This window comes from Heliangelus exortis, chromosome 15, assembly GCF_036169615.1.
Source record: "Heliangelus exortis chromosome 15, bHelExo1.hap1, whole genome shotgun sequence".
Lineage (NCBI taxonomy): Eukaryota > Metazoa > Chordata > Aves > Apodiformes > Trochilidae > Heliangelus > Heliangelus exortis.
Window position 1 is genome coordinate 14,974,768 of NC_092436.1, and position 21,170 is coordinate 14,995,937.

A 21,170-nucleotide genomic window follows, 5' to 3' on the forward strand; every position below is an offset into this window, starting at 1 on the left:
AGGAAGCTTTGAAAAGAGCATTGTGGCCAGGAGGTACAGCCCAGAAGCAGGGAAAGAGGCTGTGCAGATCACTGCCCAAGGCACCGAGCAACGCAGCCCCCAGGGGGAGATGTTTGAAAAGAAGGTGACTGAGGAGCATCAGTCCCTGGGCAGGTGAGGAGGAAGCCATCACTCTGTGTGCTTTCCTATCAGCCAAACCCTGACTTTGCTGCTCTCAGTGGATAACAGTCAGCCTTGCCCCTTCACGCTTTGGGGCATCTCCCTGCACATCCCCTGAATTCTCCCCAAAGAAATGCCCTCCAAGCCTGGGCAAGGAACCAGGACCTTCTCCCTCCAGATGTCCATTTGGGATCCGTGGTGAACTCAGATGGGATTTGCAGGTGAGGCTCAGCCACCAGCAAACTGAAGCAGTCTTTTTGCTCCTTGCTGGTCACCATCCCAATATACAGAATCTCTCTGGGAGCCCACAAAACCTGCTGGAAAGTCAGGTTCAGTGAGCAGAGGGAGGGAAGGGATCCCTCTCCTCCATGTGGCATTTGGAAATTCCATCTGGAGGTTGAGTTGAGATTGGGACTTTCCAGCAAGTCTAGAAAAAAAGATATTAACAGCCTGGAATGAGAGCAGCTGAAGCTGGGGACTGGAGATCAGGAGGTACAAGAAGAGTCTCAGTGAGCTGGCTTTGTTCACATGGAGAAGAGGAGATCTTGATGCTGCTGACCCCCACCTGGGGGTGCTGGAAGAGGGGCAGACCCTCTCTGATGGAGTGGGATCAAGAGGCTGCAGGTACAAGCTGGAACACAGGGAATTTCCATTAGATAACAGGAAAAGTCTGTTTCACCATGGAAGTGTTCAAAAAACTGGAACAGGCTCACCAGGAAAGTCCAAGCCCAAGTTAGGAGCAACTAATCCTAGCTGGCTCTGCAGTGACACCTCCTGAGGTTCCTTCCAGCCTCACTTATCTTCTTCTGTGAATGAGGGTAAAGTCTTTGAGAAGCAATTGAAGAGAGATATTTTTTTAAGTATGTTATTTAAGCTCCAGCCTTTCAAACCCAGTGTTCAGACTGGGCCAGTGACTGCACTCTGTGCCTTGCCTTCTGCACTTCATGTGTCAAAATGCCCAAAGAACTACTGAAAAGAATGGTTTTCTATTTACACAGGAGAAGCAGCAGGGAAAAGGGTGAAGGGATTTGGTCCTAAACCATTTCCCAAATGATAATAGAAATGGGAGCATCTCTGGTGATGAAGACAAGTTGCCTTCACAACAGCTAAGCTGGACAGTGGGAAAAATACTGCTAAAGGGACTCCTTGCCATTGCCCTTTTTTGAGGCTGAGTGTCCTGGACTCCAAAAACCCCACAACAGAAAATCCTCCCTTTTCAAAATTTCCCCAGAGGCCTCACAGGTATCTTGGGCTGAGTTTCTCCCAGTAGCTGAACCCCTGTGGTCCCACTGGGATTTCAGCCTACAAACAGGCAGAAGACAAGGATTAGCAACTCAAAAGCCTGGGCATTAAACTGTGTTTTCTGGAGAGGGGCAGAGCAGAACGGGAGAGCTCCGGCTCAGGTTATGCCTTGGAGTATCTCCTTCCCTCTCAGGCAGACTGTGTTGCTGTCTGAGCAAAATGTTAGGGAAAGGGGAATTCCCACAGAGATTCGTGTCAAAAGCAGAGAGGGGTCAGGTCGTTTCCTTACTCCTTCCAACACCTTCTTGAATTCAAAGTACTGTCCTTCCCTCTGCTGTGGGAAACACTTCTGGTCCCATCTGCCTGCGTTCCTCTGTGGTTTTGCACGGTCACCACCAAACAGGGGAAAAGAGAAACTTTTCAGAAACATCTGAAAATGTAAGAAGGACACGGAGCTCCTGGAGTGTGTCCAGAGGAGGCCACAGAGATGCTGGGAGGGCTGGAGCCCTTCTGCTCTGGAGCCAGGCTGAGAGTTGGGGGTGTTCAGCCTGGAGAAGAGAAGGGAGCAATGGGAAGACTTTAGAGCAGCTTCCAGTGCCTGAAGGGGCTGCAGGAAAGCTGAGGAGGGACTTCTGACAAGGGCACGGAGTGATGGGAGGAAGGGGAATGGCTTTCAACTGGAAGAGGGGAGATTTAGCTCGTCTATTAGGAAGAAATTTTTTGCTGCGAGGGTGGTGAGCCCCAGGCCCGAGTTGCCCGGGGAGGTTTGTGGCTTCCCCCTCCCTGGATGTGTCCAAGGCCGGGCTGGATGGGGCTTGGAGCAACCTGGTCTGGTTGGAACTAGACGATTCCATTGCAGTTCGGAGGAGGATCCCCGCGGCTCCACGACGCGTCGCTCGGCTCCGCGCCGCTCCGCTCCGCCCCGCCGCAGCCCCGCACCGCGGCCGCCGCAGGGCCGGCGGGGAGGGCGGCCAGCGGGGCTCAGCCGGCGGCATGAGGCGCGACCCGGCCCCCGGCTTCTCCATGCTGCTCTTCGGCGTTTCCCTCGCCTGCTACTCGCCCAGCCTGAAGTCGGTGCAGGACCAGGCGTACACGGCGGCGGTGGTGCTGGAGGGCAAAGTGCAGTCCGTGGGCCCCCCCGCCGGCGGCGGCAATGACAGCCGAGGAGCCGCCGGGGGGGTTTTGGTCAAGGTGCTGGACCTGTGGCCCCTCAACAGCGGAGGACTGCAGCGGGAGCAGCTCATCAGCGTGGGCTCCAAGGCGCCCTGCTTCAAAGTGAAGCGCAACCACCGCTACATCTTCTTCCTGGAGCCCACCGAGGAGCCGCTCGTCTTCCGCACAGCCTTCGCCCCGCTCGATACCAGCGGCAAGAACCTCAAGCGGGACGTGGCGCGGATCCTCTGCGCCGACTGCGGTACGGGCCGCGCAGCGGAGGCGGGGGGCGGCGGCCGGGGGGGCGCGGGGAGCGGCGGAGGTTGGGGGGGTAGGGGGGCGGTGATGGACGGATAGATGGATGGATGGATGGATGGATGGATGGATGGATGGATGGATGGATGGATGGATGGAGCGGCGGTGATGGAGCGCCGGGAGCCGCGGGTCCGTCCCCGCGGAGCCGGAGGGTGCCCGGGCATCGCCTCCCCGGGGGCCGCGCCTGCCAGCGGGGGCGATGCTCTCCGCCGGGCCCGGCCACCGCAGCCGCGATGTTTCCCCCGCTCCCGGGGGTCGCCCCGCCCGCACCGGGGTCCTCCCGTTCGCCGGGCTCAAGGTCCCCGGCGCCGAGCCAGTTGCGCAGCCCCGAGCCCCGGTGCCGGGGGGGAAGGGCCCGGGGCCCTGCAGCCGATGCGCCCCGCGGCACCGTCTTTTCCTTCGGTGTCGGGGCTTCCCCGGTGCCCACAGCCCGGTGCCGCCCGTGGGGTCCGCCCGTGTTGTGCAGCCCCGGCTGGCAGAACCGCTCTCGGCTCGCGGTTCCGGCGGTTCGGTGGCTCCGGCCGCGCCGGGGCTGCGTGAGGCGTGTTTACTGGTGCGGAGAGGGGCTGCCGGCCGGGGGTGCGGGGCCTGGGGCAGATGCTGGCTCCCCAGGTGGGCCTTAAGTGCGGGGAAGTTTCGGCTTCTTCAAAAATAACGGCCCGGCGCCCTGAAGTTGGTTTCCTTTTGTTCGCACTGAGATGTCTCCCGTCAGCCGGCTCCCGGGTGGATCCTCCACACCTTGCCGAGCGCGGTTATGAAATGACTTCCACGGGGAAGCGCCTGCTGGAGGAGCCTCGCTCCTTTTGTGCTTGGGTTTTCCTCGCTGTCCTCTGGCAGGGCGAATACCTGCGATGGGCTGGGCGGTGGGGGACCGGGAGAAGACAATGACTGCATTTTCCAAGGGTTGGGATCTGAGCTGGCAAAAAAATGCGAGGCCGGCCCTTCGTCCGGCTTGAGCGCTCAGATCCTGTGTCACAAAATCCGGAGAAGGCCGGTGTTAACCCGGGCAGCTCCGTGCCGTCAGAAATTGCTGTGAATCCCTCCTGTTTGGTGGGTTACGAGGATATACTGGGAAATACAGGGCGTATCCCCAGGGAATCCGGGTTCCCCAGGCGCCGACAGCACGCTGTACTTCCTCATCAGCTTAATTGGCCTTTTTGCCTCATTAAAAGCAAGGTGTCTAGTCAAGTTATACTCAGCTCTGTGCTGAACATCTGTGTGTGGCTTTGTTGTTGTGGGGGTGTTATTAGCGAGGTGTTTCTGGGGCAAATACTTGGCTGATCGGGACTGCTGACCCCGGGTTTTGAAAGCCAGACCTGTCTCTTTCTTAGTTTGCCAGAAGATAAATTTAGAAGATGACATTTCCTGGGAGAAAGGTGGAACCTTGCACATCGTAATATGTTGTTAAGGAAAATGGGCTAGGACTGCATACGAGAAAACTAATTTGAGAGACACTGATTTCATGTGCATCTGTATGTGGGCCATGGTGGACATAGAGGATTTAGTGCAATAGCTGTTGCAGTTAAAAGGAAAGTAAAAGGGGGAAAATCTTGGGACTGTGGTCTCATCATCAGGTGAATGCACACCAAAAGCTTTTTTTTTTTTTCTTTTAAGTAAAAGGATTCCAAACTGAAATCTCTGAGCAGCAGGGTATGACTTTAAGAGGAATGGAGGCTGCTCCATGGATTCCTGGATCAGGCTCAAAGTGATAACATGTAGGCTGGTGTAACAACAAGTTAAGGGATGTCGTTCTGCCTGTGACACCTTCTTGGAGCTGATGCTTTTGTTTCTGGATTTTTGATGGCCTGAATAGGTGCCTGGCTCAGGAGCTCTGCAGGTTGTCAGGAGTGTTGTCTCAGCAGAGCTCTACGGCAGATTGCAAAAGAAAAATAAAAGCTGGTGGTTGGGAACTGTCAGAACTGTGGCTTGGTTCAGTGATGAAGATTAAATGGGAGCCTCAGCCTGCTGAACTTGTGGTTCCCCAAGCACTTCATGCTCTTGGTTTGGCTGGGAGGTTACTGCTGAAGGTGACATTCCTGGCAGAATCTTCTGTTTCGTAGCATCTGAGCTGCTGGAAAGGTGCATGGACTGGGAAAGCAGGCCATGGTCTGCCTTCTTGCTCCTTGGTTCCTGGGGGAAGGGCAGATCTGGAAGGCTGTGGGGCTATTTCTTGTTCTTGCTGTGGACACCTCCAGTGTTGGCAAGGGTGAAGTGTCCAGGGACAACGTGGATTCTGGGGCACGTGCAGGTTTGCAGCCTTGTAAGGGGTGTTACAGAACCAGGAGGACAGATACAAGGGCTCCTACTGAGTGGATGGAGAGGGGCTCTCAGCACTCCACTTCCAAAAGATGGAGGCCTTGCAGGACCACTTTCTTGCTGCTCTGGCTCTGGGTCTGTTTCCTAGTGATTTATCCCCATCTCCCAGGCTAGGATGCTGTATATCCACTGTTCCTGCTGCTTCCTGTGCTCCAGGATGCATTGCAGAACCAGGCTCAGGGGCAGAGCCTCCAAGGAACACTCTCAGGCTCCCTTGGACAAGAGAAAGTGGGTGATGAGGCTCTGTAAGAGACCCAGGACAGGAGGAGAGGGCAGGGTCAGAGGGAATTTGGGGGGCAGATCAGGAAAACCTGTGCAGCTGGCACCTGTGTGGGGCCTCACCTGGGCTGCTCCGTGTCTGCTTCCCCGTGCTGAGGTCCAGGCAGGGGGATTCCCACTCTGAGCATCCTGAACTTCCCCACCTGCTGACCCCAGAGGTTTGCAGCCTCTGTATCTCTACCCAGCTGAGGGTCTGTGTCCTCCTGGCACACAAGGAGCTTGGGCCCCCCTGCCTCCTGGGGGTCTCACCACTCACTTGCCCATCTTAAAGCCTCTTCTACACTGGGAGAACTGTTGTTTTGTTGTTTTTTTTTACTTCTTTTCATGCTGTTATATAATGATGCCTGTTCCTCCTTCTCCTCCCCTCTCCTTTCTTTACATCTTTTAGCTCCTTAATTTTGGATGGTCTCTTATCTCCTTTGTGCCTACACATACAAATCAAGGAAGAAGAAATAGGTGAAAGACACAGTGGTGGCTGTCAGTGGTGGAGTGCCTGTGAGGGGTGGTATTGCTGCTGGGACTGCTTCTGATTTGTGTCCAGAAAAAAAGGGTTGTGGTCCTGATGCTCCTGGTCTTTAAGGGTCGCTCATATCATCTGCTTCCCACTCTCTGAGTCCATGCTTCCTGTGCAAAGAGAGATGTGCAGAGGCTTTGTGTACAGGAGGGGCTCTCACAGGTGGGGATTTAACCTCCTGGGTTCTGCTTTCACAGAGGAACAAATGTCTTCCTGCCTCCCTATGCTGGAAGTTGCAAAGTGGCTTTAATTAGAGCTCCTACATCTCCTGGAGCTCCTCACCGAAAAGGCTGCAGAGTTCCAGGGCCAGGTACACGACTGGGCTGTGGGATTAGCTAGCTTAGTCTGGGCAAGTAATCTGGTGGTGGCAGATCCCTGGGAGGATTTGCAGGCAGAGGACCTGTTGTTGCAGCAGGTACTTCTTGTGACAGAAGGTCTTTTTATTTTATTTATTTTTTTTTTTTTCCATTTGGAACTTGCGTTGGTCTCGGTGGGAACCAAGAGTGGGCTGGGGCTGTGGCCTTGGGCTCGGTGGCCACGTGCTGTGGGATGCTCTTTATCTCTTGGTTCTGGGATAGTTCCAGGCAGGCTGTGAGGAGAGGAGAGGAGGGAGGCCTGATTTCGAAGTGCCCGCGGGGAAATACAGCCCTCTGGATTACAGTGTAGGTGTTGCTGCCTGAAATAGCACTGACAGCTTGGGACCAGCAGCTCACGCACAAATATCCCTCTCTGCTCTCCTGCAAATCGTGGGGCTTGCTCCGAGCCAGGCAGACCCAGGGGAAGGGGGTGGGTGGGCTCTGGGCACTGATACCAGTGCCCCCCGTTCATCCCAGGACAGCTGTGGGAACAGGGAGCAGCCACGCTGGATTTTCTCACGTGCTGCCCTGCTAATTAGAGCTGTCTGAAGCTGTTTCTCACCACCCTCAGAAAATCACACTTCCTTGGGTTCGCAGAAGAGTGAACACTTGTATCCTTCTTGCCTTGGGTTTCTGCAGATGGGGAGCAGTCACTTGGCTGCAGGAAGCTTTTACCCCCCTCAAGGACAGGATGGTTCTGGGTGCTTCCTGCTCTGAGGGAGCTGGCACAGTGGGAGCAGACCCAGGGTAGCCGGGTCCCTGTGGCTCCTTGTCTTCCAGCTGAACCAGCCACCATGGGGAACTGGCAACTGGAATTTTGCTTGGCTGGTGGTGCAGGTCCAAGTGACTTTGGGCAGCCCTAAAACACCGGGGTTTGTCCCCCCCCAATGCCTGTAGCAAAGCCTGGCTTCATTTCTCAGTCCCCCTTTCATAAAGGTTTGACTAAACAAAGCATCTCCCCAAGGTTCTCTGTGGGTAAGAGGAGATGGGAAAGCCTCCTGCCTGACCCCAGCAGTGCTGGTTTATATATCTGGGGCCACTCCATGCAGAGCCTCTGGACACTGCCTGCTGCTCAGTCACTGGCTTTATGCTCTGCTGGCTCATAACCCTTAGGCAGGGGCCCTGAAGCATAATGCCCTTTCTAAATCACAGGCAACACCTTGACTTGGGTTTGGATCTGGATCAGGAACTGGTGCATGCTTGGGAGCACAGAGGCAATAAACTCCAGCAGCAGGCAAAAAAGGGAGCCACGTTCAGCCCCAGCTGGGCTGGATCAGGCAAAAAGCACCAATGGTCATCAGGACCTCGAGCCTGAAAGCATTTGGCCCACCCCAAAATCTCCTGCAAAGCCCCTTGGGATCAGGCTTGGGATCAGTATGGGATCAGGCTTGGTCCCATACTGCTGGGGGGGTGTTGCTGGTTCCCAGGAGCAGCTCCCAGGAGCAGCTGCTGCTTCTTTGCCAGGAGATGGGCACTGGATGCTCGTGCCTTCATTTCCCCTCCTGAGTGACCCTGCTGAGTGCAGAGGAGAGTCCTGAACCCATTCCTGGGCTTCCCCAGCATGATGTGAACCTGAGGCAGGCAGGGCAGGAGAAAAAGGAAGCGGGGTGAGCAGTGTGGCTGTCCCAGGGGAGCTCCAGGGGATCCATCCATGGTGGGCAGCAGGTTTGCAGGGCTGGCAGCTTGGGGGGGACTTGGGTTGTCTGAGGAATTCTCACTGCAGAGGAGCCTGAGCAATAAAGTGCTGGGAAGTGATGAAGTGGCTCTGCTGAGCTGGGAGGTGCTGAGGCCATCTGGCAGCTGCTCTCAGTCCTCCTGTGCCTGCTGGTGCCAGCTGAGGCAGCGTGGATGGTGCTGGTGGTGCTGGTGGGCACTGGGCTGGTGTTGGTAAAATTCTGCTTCCCTCCACGCTGGCCAGGGGAGGCAGCCAGGATGTGAGCTCACACCCTCCCGAACTGCTGGACCACTCTGCCATGTCCAAACAGTGCTGTTTGCAGGAGAAGGCTCTGTCCTGCTCCCTGGGGAGGTGGCCTCTGTCTGCTGCAGGTGACAGAGGATTCCTGTCCTCTGCAGGAGCTGGGTGAGGTGCACACTGAGGGCAGCTCATCATCTCCTGCTGAATTGGGTGGGTGGGCAGCAGCCAAACGCAGCACCTCTCAGCACTTGCCTTCTCAGGTGTGTGTGTGTGTTTGGGGGGGAGGAGAGGGGGGAAGGTTTGCTAACTGCCAGAAATTTTGGGCACAGAGTGTTGAGTCTGCAAGGGTAGGCTAAAGATCAAAAGGAAGATGAATCACTGTGCTTGCTGCTCCTTCTCTGCTGAATGACTCTGCTCCCTGGGCTTGGCTGCTGCAGCTCCCTGCTGCACCACGCAGCCAGGAGGGGCAGGGAGACTGCTTTCATTTAATCCCCCATGCTCCAGCTCTGTCCTGGATAAGAGGGTGACAAGTCTGGAGGAGGAAAATAGGAGGTCCTCCAGAACACAGGGTACTGCAGGGGAGTAGATGAGTTGATAAAAAGGATTTGTGCAGCTCCAGGCAGGGAAACCTGGGATGTGGTCAGGTAGGGGGAGGGATGTGCTCAGAGGAATGGGGGAGAAGTTTTGCATGAAGTTACTTCATAAAGCACTGGGGCTGTTCAGGGGAGAGGGGGAGTTTGTATTAGGGAAGAAAAAGGAAATGAGAAATAAGAGATTCAGTGGGTCGGAGGGGGACAGGAGATGTTGGGAGACCAAGGGCACCAATGTTCAGCTGAGTGGAGGTTTCTTGTCTGGGACATCTTAGGATCATCCAGCTCTTGCTGAGCTTGTAGCCATGCCTTGGCCTTGCTGACTGATTGCCTGGGCCAGGGAATCCTCTCTGATCTTCTCTTTCCTCTCTCAGGGTCTTACCCCAAGCAATTGGTCCCTTTAGGTATCTCTGCAGTCCAAACCATGACCAATGGGTGATGTCCTGGAAGTGCTCCCCAGTATGAATCAAGGGTTGTAACTGGGATGGGGCTGGTAGTGTGACGTGGCCCCAGCTGGTGTGGCACCTGAGGATGGAGCTGGGTGGGCTGGTGGGAAGAAACTGTGTGCAGAAAAGAAGCCAGGAGATGGCAACAGTCCTGACAGGGCTGTGGGAACTGCAAACCAGAGGTATCTGCCCCTCTGGAAGGAATGATACCCTCCCTGGAAGCCTGTCTGGATCTGGGTGAGAGCAGAGTGTTTTTACAACAGGTTGGGCAGACACCCATCAAGAGTGACCCTGGCATGGGTGACCTTCCTGCAGACAGGCAAGAGAACCTGCTCAGAGATCTGAGGCTTGGGACTAGGTAGATGCTGATGTCCCTTCCCACTCTGCTGTCTGATAATGTAGCCCAGGGACAAGGGGTTTCTGCTCACAAAATGTCCCCCTGGCCAAGGCAGTCCTTGAAGCTCTTTTGGCTGGGTTCATGGCCACAGAGGTTCTCAGTGGTCCCTCCACCTGCCCCGTGCCCCCTTGTCTTTAGAAGGACAGTGCCAGAAGGGCAGCTGGGTTCATCCCTGGCCAGAGCTGGTGTTGCAGGAATGCCTGTTAGTTGGTGGCCTCTGGGAGGTGGCTGTTGTCTGGGTGCAGCATCTCTTCAGGACAGGACAGACAGGCTTGATGATGGAGGAGGTGCCATGCTGAGGACAGTGCCCTGCTGCCAAGCTGCTGACCCCACCTCTCCCCCTGTCCTGGTGTGAGAGGACTGGTCTTTGCCCTGCTAATGATGGGGAGGATTCCAGAAGATCCTTCCCAGGGGGTTCAGGGGCTGGAAATGAGACTGTGGGATGTGCAGGCAGGAGCAGGGCCCCAGGGTTGAGGGAGAGCAGATCTTGGAGATGATGGTTGTCTGGAACGGGTCTGGATGGGCAGTGCTGTGCCTGATGGCTTGTGGAGGTGGTGAGGAGTTTGGGAAGGCTTTGCAGAGCCTGGGGAAGGACATGATGTGCTACTTAGTGGGAGAGGTAGTCGGGTCCTGCCAATTGGAGGTCGGAAGGCAGGTATTTGCATTCATTATAATCAATCACTGCTCATCCCCCTTCCGCAGTGGCTCAGTAATGGTGACATTCGGGATCATCTCGGTGGTCTCAGGGCAGGCAGATGGCTTGGCAGGAGGGTGGGAACTGGAATTAGCTCTGCTTCAAAGTTGGCAAGAGTGCAGCAGCCCTGCCTGCTGAGCTGTCCCTGTCAGCCCCTGGCTGCCTGCTGCTGCACCAGCCACTGGGGCTCTGTGGGGTGGGATGCCCTTGGGTCAGGTCAGGATCAGGCATGGCCTCTTCTGACAGCTTCCACCAGAGCCACGGGGGTGTCCCAGCATGCTGAGGTGTGTGGAGGACAATCAGCAGCACATTCACTAGCCCTGGGAGTACTATGGGGAACAGAAGTGGAGTGTCAGGGTCGCTGGGTCCCAGTGGGCAGTGACAGCAATGGTGGGAATGAGTGCCTCTGGTTTGGTCTGGACTTGCTGCTCTGGGTGTTCCCTCCTCCCCACCTCCACCCCCTGGTCTTCTTCAGCTGCCCTTCTGCATGGCTTGGTGCAGAGGAAAGGGGACTTGAGTGGCTTTGTGTCCCCTTGAGCCAGGCTGGCAGCTGCTGCTGGAGGGCCAGCATCCTTTGGACAGTCCCCTGCCATTTGGAGGTTCAGCCACCTTCCCCCTTATCCCTGCTGGGAGAAGGAGCTGTCGTCCCATCCTGGCTTCCAGCTTGTCTCTTGTGCTGCTGGGCAGCTGCCAGGTGAGGCAGGTGTGACCTGGGGACCATCAGGGTTTCTTCTCTTGGGGCTGTGGGACACTTGCTGCCTGCCCTGGCAGCTTCACCCTTGTGTCCTGTGCTGGAATGCAGTGGAGATTCCTGGGCTGGGGGGACCTGGCATGATGGAGTGCTAGCTTATGGAGCTGAGAAGACATGGAGACCCTTTTATACAGTGCTGGAGAGCCTGAGTCCCACAGGCACCTCCCCAGATCCGCAGAGCTGAGGCAGCAAAAAGGAGCTGAAGGAGTTTCCATGCCAGGTCCTTCCTGCAGCTCCTGGCAGGCTTGGCAGGAGGAGGCAGTGCCCATTCCAGCATCACAGCCTCAGCTCTGGGCTCCAGCAGTGCTGCTGGGCCCCAGGTGGATGTGGAAGGCAGCAAAGCAGTGTCCCACCACCCCAGAGCTGCCCTGATCCTCAGCACTGCCAGAAAGATGCCTGAAATGTCAGAAAATGGGGATGCAAGCAGGTAGAGGTGTGGTACAGAGGCATCACTCTTCTCTGGAATGGTTTCCTCCTAGGTCAGTGATTCAAGCTGCTCCTCCTGGCGTGGGGGACACAAGAGGCTGGGGCTGTAGGGTGGCTGATGTTGTTTCTTGGACATTCAGGCAGAAGAGTGAGTGGCAAACAATGTAGCAGCCCCTCTAGTGACAATGTCCTAGGGTCCAAATGGGCTCCCCAGTGAGGAGGGGAAAACTCAGAAGGGGTGAGATGTTCAAGGGAGCTTGGGAGGATCAGATGCAGGTGAGATGCTGGGAAAGGCCCTGAGGTTTTTGGGCACTGGGTACACCACAGCAGTAGTTGTAAGGTGGTTTGGATGGAAATTAAAAATTCTTCTACAAGAACTAGGGTGGTGGGAAGCAGCAGGCCACCCAAAGGAGCCCCTTTTTTGCACAGTGCCTTGCTGCAAGGTGCTGCTGGGGCCATTGGGAAGAAGGAGCATGGGAGCTCCTGGAGGCCCTGCCTGGGTGCACAGTGTGGTTGGGCTGAGTCTGCATTGGTGGGGAGAGGCACAGCATGGGGCTGAGGCTGTGCTGTGGGTTTGTGCTCCAGAGAAGGAACCTTGGGGAGAACCTGGCCCATTCCAGGGTCACTGCAGGGGGGGCAGGACACAGTCAGTGTGGAGGTGTTTTTATAGGAAACCTTTGCCAGCAAAGGGGGACTGACTGCTCTTGGAGCTTTGGTCCAGTTCCCATCTGTGCCACGGATCAGAGGAAAGCTGCTGAGCATTGCCTCCCTGGGACTCAGGAAGGATGCTGCTTTGCAGGGGAAAGCTGATGATGTGCTGGGTTCCCATCTGTGTGTCAGGGCTGGCACCCAGCAAAAAAGGCCACAAAACCCTGGCCACCCTCCTGGGCTTCTCACTGCTGGACCTCAAAGCAGCCCAAACCCTGGGGACAGGGCTGTCTCTGCTGCCAAGTGGCCCTCCCTGGAGGTGACAGTCCCTCCTAGAAAGGAGCCAGACCCTGCTGTGGTCCTTGGGCAGCTGGGAGGATCTGAGAGGGTGTTTGGAGGAGTCCTGGAGGGTGTTAGGAGGAGTCCTGGTTGGTGTTTGGAGGAGCCCTGGTTGGAGGAGCTGTGGTTTTTTCCTGGAATTGAACCCCAAGGGATTTACCTGCAGCATGTAGACTCTCCCTGGGTGGCTCTGAGCATTTAACATGATAAGAGGTGATGTTAACAGGTAACCTCATCACTGTTTGTAAATCTGTAAGGGGTGAGTGCCAGGAGGACAGAGTGAAGCTTTTTTCAGGGGTGACCAACAATAGGACAAGGGGCAATGGTTATAAACTGGAGCATGGGAGGTTCCATATAAACATTAGGAAGAATTCTTTCACTGTGAGGGTGGGGGAGCCCTGGCCCAGGGGGGTTGTGGAGTCTCCTTCCTTGCAGACATCCAAACCCTCCTGGCTGTGTCCCTGTGGGAGCTGCTGGATGGAGGTGACCCTGCTCTGGCAGGGGGGGGGTTGGACTCCATGATCTTTGGAGGTCCCTTCCAACCCCTGAATTTGTGTGATTCTATGATTTCTCAGCCAAGCCCAGCTTTGTGCCAGCCCCACAAAGAGACAAACTTGCTGTCCCCAAACCTGCAGCAGCTCTCTCCATCTGCACGGGGGAGCTGGGGGGGCGTGAAGGGACAATTCCTGCCAGTCCATTGCCTGGTGACACGCAGGCTGCTGGCATCCAGGCTGTTTTTCTGGTGCTCAGAACTAGCTGGGAGTGTTGGCAGCAAGCATGGATCCCCCAGGGCACTGGATGTTGCCTGATGGTGTGGAGAGAGGCTTTTCCAAGCTGTTAGAGCAGCTTTGCTGTGATGGAGGGTGAGGCAGGACGAGTCCCTTCTCTGCTGATGCTTGCAAACTTCTGCAAACCTGGAGCTGCCGCATGGAGCCGAGAGATTTGGGCTGTGTTTTGTGGCTTGAAATGATCCTGAGAGTTGCCACCAGAGCCCATTTCCCAGCCCTCTGGGATGCTGTTGCTGGGAGGTGATCCAAGCCCGGGCAAGGCAGGGTTGGTGTGAATGTTTATTTCTGCAGGCTCTCCCTGGGGAGAGGAAAGACAACTGTGCTGAGACAGCCAACTGGGAGCCCTCCTGGCTCAGGTCACAGAAGGTTTCAGGCCTCTCCTTCCTTCTCAAGCACTGTGGGCTGAGTTCCCTTCTGCTCCGTGACATCAGAACAAAACCACAGAGACCAGAAGTGTCACCCCAGGACAGGGCTGGTGCGAGGAAGTGGAGGAAATCTGTCCCACGGGGTTGCTGCACCTGTAGAAAAAACCAGCTGAATTTGCCAAGAACGTGTGTGCCAGCACTGGAACCAGACTGGGAACCACAAATAGAACTACAGCAGGAAGGTGGCACTGGAGGCTTCTTGAAGCAAGGAGGGAAAATGCCTTTCTGCAGTGAACTTTGAAATTGTCTGATGGCTGCTGAGACCTTCAAGCCCCATCTTTAGATGTTAAAACATCCAGGAGCAGGCAACTCCCAGAGCAGGATTGTTAAATTTTGAAAAGACCTCAAAGATTATCAAGTCCAGCTCCTAGGTACGTGTAGAGGGTTCTGGATTCAGAAGGACAGATGGGCTCATGGGAAGGTGCTGTTTGGAAACTGTGACCTTCTGGGGCCTTCCCACCCCAAAACTGGCTGTGCTTTTCCTGCAGTAGCCAGTCCCAAGGCATCCATGGGGGCTGCAGGACCAGTGCAGGAGCTGCCCTCATACTGGTGCTGCTCAGGACCAGTTCAGGAGCTGCTCTCATACTGGTGCTGCTCAGGACCAGTTCAGGAACTGCCCTCATACTGGTGCTGCTCAGGACCAGTTCAGGAGCTGCCCTCATACTGGTGCTGCTCAGGACCAGTTCAGGAGCTGCCCTCATACTGGTGCTGCTCAGGACCAGTTCAGGAGCTGCCCTCATACTGGTGCTGCTCAGGACCAGTGCAGGAGCTGCCCTGATGCTGGTGATGCTCAGGACCAGTTCAGGAGCTGCTCTCATACTGGTGCTGCTCAGGACCTGAGCCTATGTGGAGCCTGTGGAAAACAAGTCTATTTTTCTGGGACAGAAACTTGCCCAGAAGTGGGAGCTGGAGCTCTTTGCTGTTACAGACACCCAGCTTCCAGCAAGGTTTCCTCATCTTTTTAAGGAGGGCAGGGGAATGGCAGACATGGGGGTGATCTCCTGGCTGCAGCATCTGAGGGAAACCCTCCTCCTAGAAGTCTTACATTCATGGCCAGTGTTCTTCAAAATAATGTGTTTTTTTCCTCTTTCTCTGGGTATCAAATGACACGGGAACCTTTCTGCAAGGGAAGAAATTCTGCCTTTCACCAGTGCCTTTCACTTGGCAGTGTTGGATTTCCTTCCCATGCTGCTGTTGTCTTTCTCTTTCCCTCCTTTCTCCTCTCCTCCCTCCTACACACACTCTTCTCTATCACACATCCTCAGCTTTCAGGGATAATTGCAGTAGAGCTAAGAAAACCCTAAAATGTTTTAATGATGCCTTTGGTTCCTTTCTCTGCGGCTGTGCCCTGTTTAAAACCTTGGAGGTGTTTCAGTGACCTTTTTTATTTCCACCTAGACTTATTTTTGGAGGAAACTTACTGGAACTTCAGTATTGGGATGAGAACTATGAGGTTGTCTGGTGCTGCTGCATATCCAGGACACACAGGTTGGACCTGCCTGCTTGGAAAGGCTCTCAGCATCCCTTCTGGGTCTCACCCTTGCAGGGGGTTGGTGAATCACAAGCTTTTTTGAAGAAAGTTGGATGATTTGGGAGGTGAAAAGTTACAAAAGTCTGAGACCTCCTTAAGGAAGTCCATTTGATCACCTTCTGTGCTGCAATGACTGCCTGGGTAGGTGAGTGGGGAGCAGTGGACATTTCCTGCTTGGATTTTGTCACTGCCTGCAGTAAGATGCTGACAGAGAAGCTGTGGCTGGATGAGCAGCTGGGAAGAGCTGGACTGAAAACTGGCTGAATGGCCAAGGTCCAGAGGGTGATCAGGGGAACAAACTCTGTCCATGGAGGCTGACAACCAGGAGTGTATCCCAGGGGCTGGCTCCAGTCCTGCTGAACATCTTCATTAGCTATGGAGGAGGGGAGCAGAGGGTACCCCCTGGGCTCTGCAGCAGACCCCAACCTCAGGGGAGAGGCTGATGTGCCAGAGGGACCTCAGCAGGCTGCAGAAATGAACCCATGGAGCTCAACAAGGAGAAGTTCAAAGTCCTGTACTTGGAGAGGAACAACCCTTAGTACCAGTATTTCCCAGGGGCAGGAAAGCAGCTTGGTAGAAAAGGCCCTGGGAGGCCTGGTGGCCAACCAGTTGACCATGTGCTCAGCTCCCCAGCTGTGTGCTGAGCTTCCCAGCTCAGGAGAGACAGGGACATACTGGAGAGAGACCAGTGAAGAGCTACAGAAAGGGGGAAGACCCTCCAGCAACTCTTGGACCATGTGCTCAGCTCCCCAGCTGTATGCTGAGCTCCCCAGCTCAGGAGAAACAGGGACATACTGGAGAGAGACCAGTGAAGAGCCACAGAAAGGGGGTAGAGCCTCCAGCAACTCTTGGGAGGACAGGCAGAGAGAGCTGGGAGTGTTCAGCATGGAGAAGGGAAGGCTCAGGTGGCTCTTAGCAAGGGATGCAAATGCCTGAGGGAAGAAGGATGCAGGGAGGATGGAGCCAGGCTCTTCTCTGGGGTGTCCAGTGACAGGACAGGGAATGCTGGGCACAAACAGAAACAGAAAGTTTCCTCTAAACACCACAAAATGCTTTTTTTCACTGTGAGGTGACTGAGCACTGGCACAGGTTGCCCAGGGAGCCTCCATCCTTGGAGGGATTCAAAAGCCATCTGGGACGTGGTCCTTGGCAAACTGTTTTGGGTGGCCCCAGGTGAGCAAGGGGTTGGGTCAGTTGACTTCCAAACATCCCCCCAACCTCAGCCACTCTGTGGTTGGTTTTGGAATGCCCAGGACATCTTGCCCAGTTGCCTGGAAATGAAAGCCTGGAAATAGATGGAAACTTGGTGGATATGTGAGTCCTGATTTGTAGGGGGGTGTTGGGCTGATTGTGACACAGACCCTTGGCCAAGGAGGCAGCTGGGGCCAGAACTCTGACTGGGGGTCTTCCACCTCCCTCCTGGTGTATTCCACAGAGGTTTTCCCATAAAAGAGGAGCAATGGAGTCAGGCAGCTTTGTGTCTGCTGCTCCCTTGGTGCTCACTGTGCTCCTCTGGCCTTGGCTGGGGTCTCTGTTCCCCATCCCTGGGCTGGGAAGGAGCAGCCTGTTCAGCCTCATGGGAGAGAGAGCTTTCTCCTGCTGTCAGAATGATGTGCAAGGACACCCAGGTGAGCTCTTCTGCACCCATGCCATTGATTTGTGGTGGGACTGCAAGCACAGTGATGCTTGTGCCAGGGTACCATGTCCTGAGCCACCCAGCCTGGAGCTTCTGGTCCAGCCCATGGCCTAAAGCTGCTGTTTAGATCTCTGAAAGCAGCTGCTGGACCAAAATGGGTTTGTGCAGATGGGCTGTGCCTCCCCCAGCCCTGCTGGGGCTCTGCCAGCCTGTTGTGATTTCTTTTCCTAGGTGTTCCTTTGGCCCAAAGCTTGGTTCTTGCAGCCCAACAACCTCTTCCCATCCATCATGGCCAAGGCTTCCTTCCCAAAGAGCTCTCAGACCTGCAAACCCACCCTTGCTGCTGCCTGTCCCAGCACCTCAACCTGGCTTGGCAAAAGGGCCCAGAGGGACCCAGAGGGACCCAGAGGGAGCCTCTCTCCCACCTCTTAGAGGGGAGCAGGAGAGGGAGCAAGTGGGCAGCTGGGGTTGTCTGGGTACCTGAGGGCTGCCAACCTCCTTCCTCTGATCCTGCTGTTCCTCTGGGGGATTCTGGGGGCTGCTGGCAGTGGTCTGGCTGGGGCTGCTGCTGGGATTTCCCATCCCTGGCAGTGGGGATTGGTCAGAGCCCTTGGAGAAGCCTTCAGAATCACACCAGTGTCACCCTCCTGCTAGCAGAGCCAGCTGGGTGCTGGGAGGAGGGGAAGTTCTACTCAGTGATAAAAATACCCTGAGCATAAGCTTGAAGCCAGAGGAGCCTCCATCAGCCAGAGCATCTCCCTGTCCAGAACCATCAGGCAGGAAGCTGAAGTTCTGGTGAACTTTTTCCTCCCTCAGAAGGACATCAGGGAGCCCTGATGCTGCCACCCAGTGCTGGGATGCAGGCTGGGTGTCAGGAGCTGGGTGCTGCACCTGCAGGGTTGTTTTCCAGCAAGGAAATGAGGCAGCTCTGCCTCAACCTCTTCAGAAACCCTTTCTAGTTCCATCTGGCTGCTTCCCCAACCAGCAGAGAGGGGGGAACCGTGCCCCCTGCCCATGGATCTGGGGACATTTCTCTCCCCCCTTTGCAATCAGAGGCTTGCAGAGCTAAGCTTGCAGCAAGCCAAGCATCCCTTGCACTCCATCAGACGTGGGTGGCTATAAAAAGCCTCTCTGGGGCTGGGATTGGGTGGGCTGGCTCTGCCACGTGGTCTCTCGTAAGGCCTGTGTTGCTGAGCAAGTGGCATTCCACTTATTTTTGGCACTAATAGTCTTTAGTTAATAGATAAATTCAGCTTAAATTCTGGATGGAAAATAAATCCCAAGTGGAGGCTCTGCTAATAAGGCAACGGAGGCTTCGGGGAGCCTGGGCCCCCGTGTGGTGGTGGCTGCTGAGATCTGAGAGCAGCAATGTACACAGGCACAGGGTCCTTAAAAGTCACCACGAGTTTTCTGACTAAAATCCAGAAGCATCAGGGAGGTGGCTGAGGTGAGCTCCAGCTTCAGCTGCTGGGGCTGAACTCATCAGAGCAAATGCCCCAGTGGGACTGGGCAAGACCTGGACCTGTTGGATGGGGCTTGGAGCAGCCTGGTCTAGTTGGAGGCATTCCATGCCTGTGGAATGGGGGGAACTACATGATCTTTAAGGTCTCTTTCAACCCATTCCCAGTCTGGGATATTCTATGGTGAGAAAAGAGAGTGGAAGCTTCAGCTTAGGTCTGACCACTGTAAATCTCTCCCTCTCCTTGCTGGAAATCTGCTGAAAGCCAAGGCTGGGCCAGCCTCCTCTCTTCTGCTTCTTTCTTGTTGATCAGCTGCCAGTCACCCTAGGGTGCTTCTTCACACCCTGATCCACCCCAGGGACCCTTCAGCACAGATCTGGGTGTGTTGAGGGCTGTATCCATGTCCTGCCATCACTGGATGTGCCTGGGGGAACCAGGACGTGGAGAGTGTGGGACCTTGGAGCTCTGACCTCAGGAATTGTTCCTTGGGGTAGTGCTGGCCCCCAAAGCTGAGCCTGGCAGGGAGAGCAGATCCCAGGAGTCTGTCAGAGGGTGCTGTGGGACCCTGGAGCAGGTTGGAAGGTCTCAAGCCTGCATTCACCCATGAATTCACCATGCAGTCCAAAGGATTGGAGGGATGAGGCAGCAGTGGACTCATGGCCATGGCCCAGCAGACAAGGCACCCAGGAGGGGTGTGTGGGTACCTGGGGGGCTGCTCACTCTTGTGCTTTGCACTGATGCTCACCACCCATCCACAGGGGGCTGCCCATGGTTCTGGCTCTGGAGCCTGGTGGTGGGACAAATCCCAACACGTGTCCTTCCCATGACCAAGCTGGAGCCATTTTGTGCCAGACTGACAGGCCAAGGGGGATGTACTCCTGTGTCTAACTCTTTTCTAAGCTCTTCCCCACTTTTATGTGGCTGCTGTGAGATGAAATCCAAAATATGCTGGGTGCTTTATAAGAGACACCCTCATGATGTGAAGCAGCAGCTTTCTTGGGACCTTACCAGAGGGGTGCTGTGCTGGGAATGGAAGCCACCAGTGGTTTGCAGCTGTGTCCCTGTCCTGTCCTGCCCTGTCCTGTCCTGTCCTGTCCTGTCCTGTCCTGTCCTGTCCTGTCCTGTCCTGCTCCTTCCCTCAGAGCTGGGGCAGCAGGTTGAATGCCACTGAAATGGGAAAGTGTCCTGGTCACCAGGCTGTAAGCCCCATGGCTAAAGGATGGCTCAGGTCCTGTTTGCCACCTCCTGACAGGGTCCTCATTTGGATTTTCATGAGTTTCAACTCTTTCCAGAGTTGAAAAGGGGTTGGAGGTTTTTAGAAGAGCTGAAATTCATCCTGTCTCTCCTGCTGGCCTGCATCCCCTTCCAGGTGAGCCTGCTCAGCCTCTTAACTCCTTGGCAGGAAGCAGGCAGAACTGAGAAGTCATTTAGGCCTCAGCTGGATCTTTCTGAGGATGTTCAGGTCTCTCAGCTGCAGTCAGGATGCTTTGGTGCTGGCCCAAGAGATGGGCAGGATCTGCGCTCATTTCTTTCCCCAGGTTCCTTGCTCTGGATTTCCACTGGATCCTGCTTCTCTCCTCTGCAGTTTCCATCTGTAAGTGTGACAAGGAAAGGAAAAGCTCAGTTGTTTTGTTTTTGCAAGCAATGGTTTGCAGTCACACTGTTTTCCCCTGCTCTTGGTGCAGGGGAGGGGGGATGCTCGTTCTGGAGCCTCGCTGGGGATGCAGTTGTTGCAGTAGGTGAAGCCCTGGCTGCTGTCACCCAGGGGTGTCCCTGCTCCCAGTGGGAGGTGGTGAAGTCCCCCAAAGCTGTAACATCCCCGAGGCTTAGTGAGGGAGCTATTTCCCCCCATATCTGAGCTCTCATCTGCCTTGGGGACACAGGGTGCTGCAGTGGAAGCTGCAGGCAGAGGAGCTGCGGGGGTGGTGCTGGGATCCTCCTCTCCTGGAGCAGGGGCCATGGGGAAGGAAGTTTGTGTCTGTCCCTGTGGTTGTGCCAGAGGCTTCCTTTGGAGGCAGAAATGATCAGTGAAGGAGACTGGGGAAGGAGGGAGGGAGGGATGAAGGGAAGGGGGGAGGAAGAAATCCCAGCATCTTCCCACCCAGTAGCCAGCAAATAAGCTCTTGGGATTGGTGGTTGCTAAGCAGAGGGCTGGCCAATGAGCACAGAGTGGTCCAGGCATGGGCCAGGACATCCTGGCTGGGATCCTGGCTCCTTTCTGCCTGTGTCTGGAGTTTCCACACCAGGGCAAAGGAGAGCAATACCTGGTGAAGTGTTCTGGGGGGATGTTTGGCTCAGGGACTGCAGCCCTCCCCTTGGTGTTCCCCCTCCCTGCCCCCTTCATACTCCAGGGGCCTCCAGCCACTGGTCCTGTCTGCCCTGGGCCCTGTGTGTCCCCTGCACGGGCAGGGTGAGGTGGAAGAGAGGCCATCCTGAATATAAAAATCCCAACATTAACTGCCTTGACCCAAGAGCAGTTCTAATAGGGCAGAATAAGAAGTATATCTAGGAAGTAAACCTTACATCTCTGCAGGTGCTGAGCACCCTGTGTCTGTGCAGCAGCATCCAGACTCTGGAGAGATTTCCCCCATGGCTCCCAGAAGACCCCATGGCCAGAAGCTCTCCCTTCTGGTCATTCCATCCAATTTTCTTACAATAACCCAACTCTGTTCCTAAAGGATGGTATCTGAAGAGCTCCTTGCTGCCCAGCCAGATGGAGGCCTGGCCTTGTCGGGCTTGGTGGGACGGAACCAGAGCTGCCCATCCATTCCTCTGCTGTCCTGAGCTGGCC

The 21,170-nt window shown here is 55.5% G+C and overlaps 1 protein-coding gene across 3 annotated transcripts in view; it reads left to right on the forward strand.

Moving 5' to 3' along the window:
• The first annotated feature begins 2,364 nt into the window (after positions 1–2,364).
• Positions 2,365–21,170, forward strand: part of NRG2 (neuregulin 2) — a 173,553-nt gene continuing 154,747 nt past the window's right edge. For all 3 annotated transcript variants that reach the window (XM_071758664.1, XM_071758666.1, XM_071758665.1), the window contains exon 1: positions 2,365–2,815. In XM_071758664.1, the coding sequence (XP_071614765.1) occupies positions 2,395–2,815 (421 nt within the window). In that variant the 5' untranslated portion in view covers positions 2,365–2,394. The remainder of the gene's footprint in view (positions 2,816–21,170) is intronic.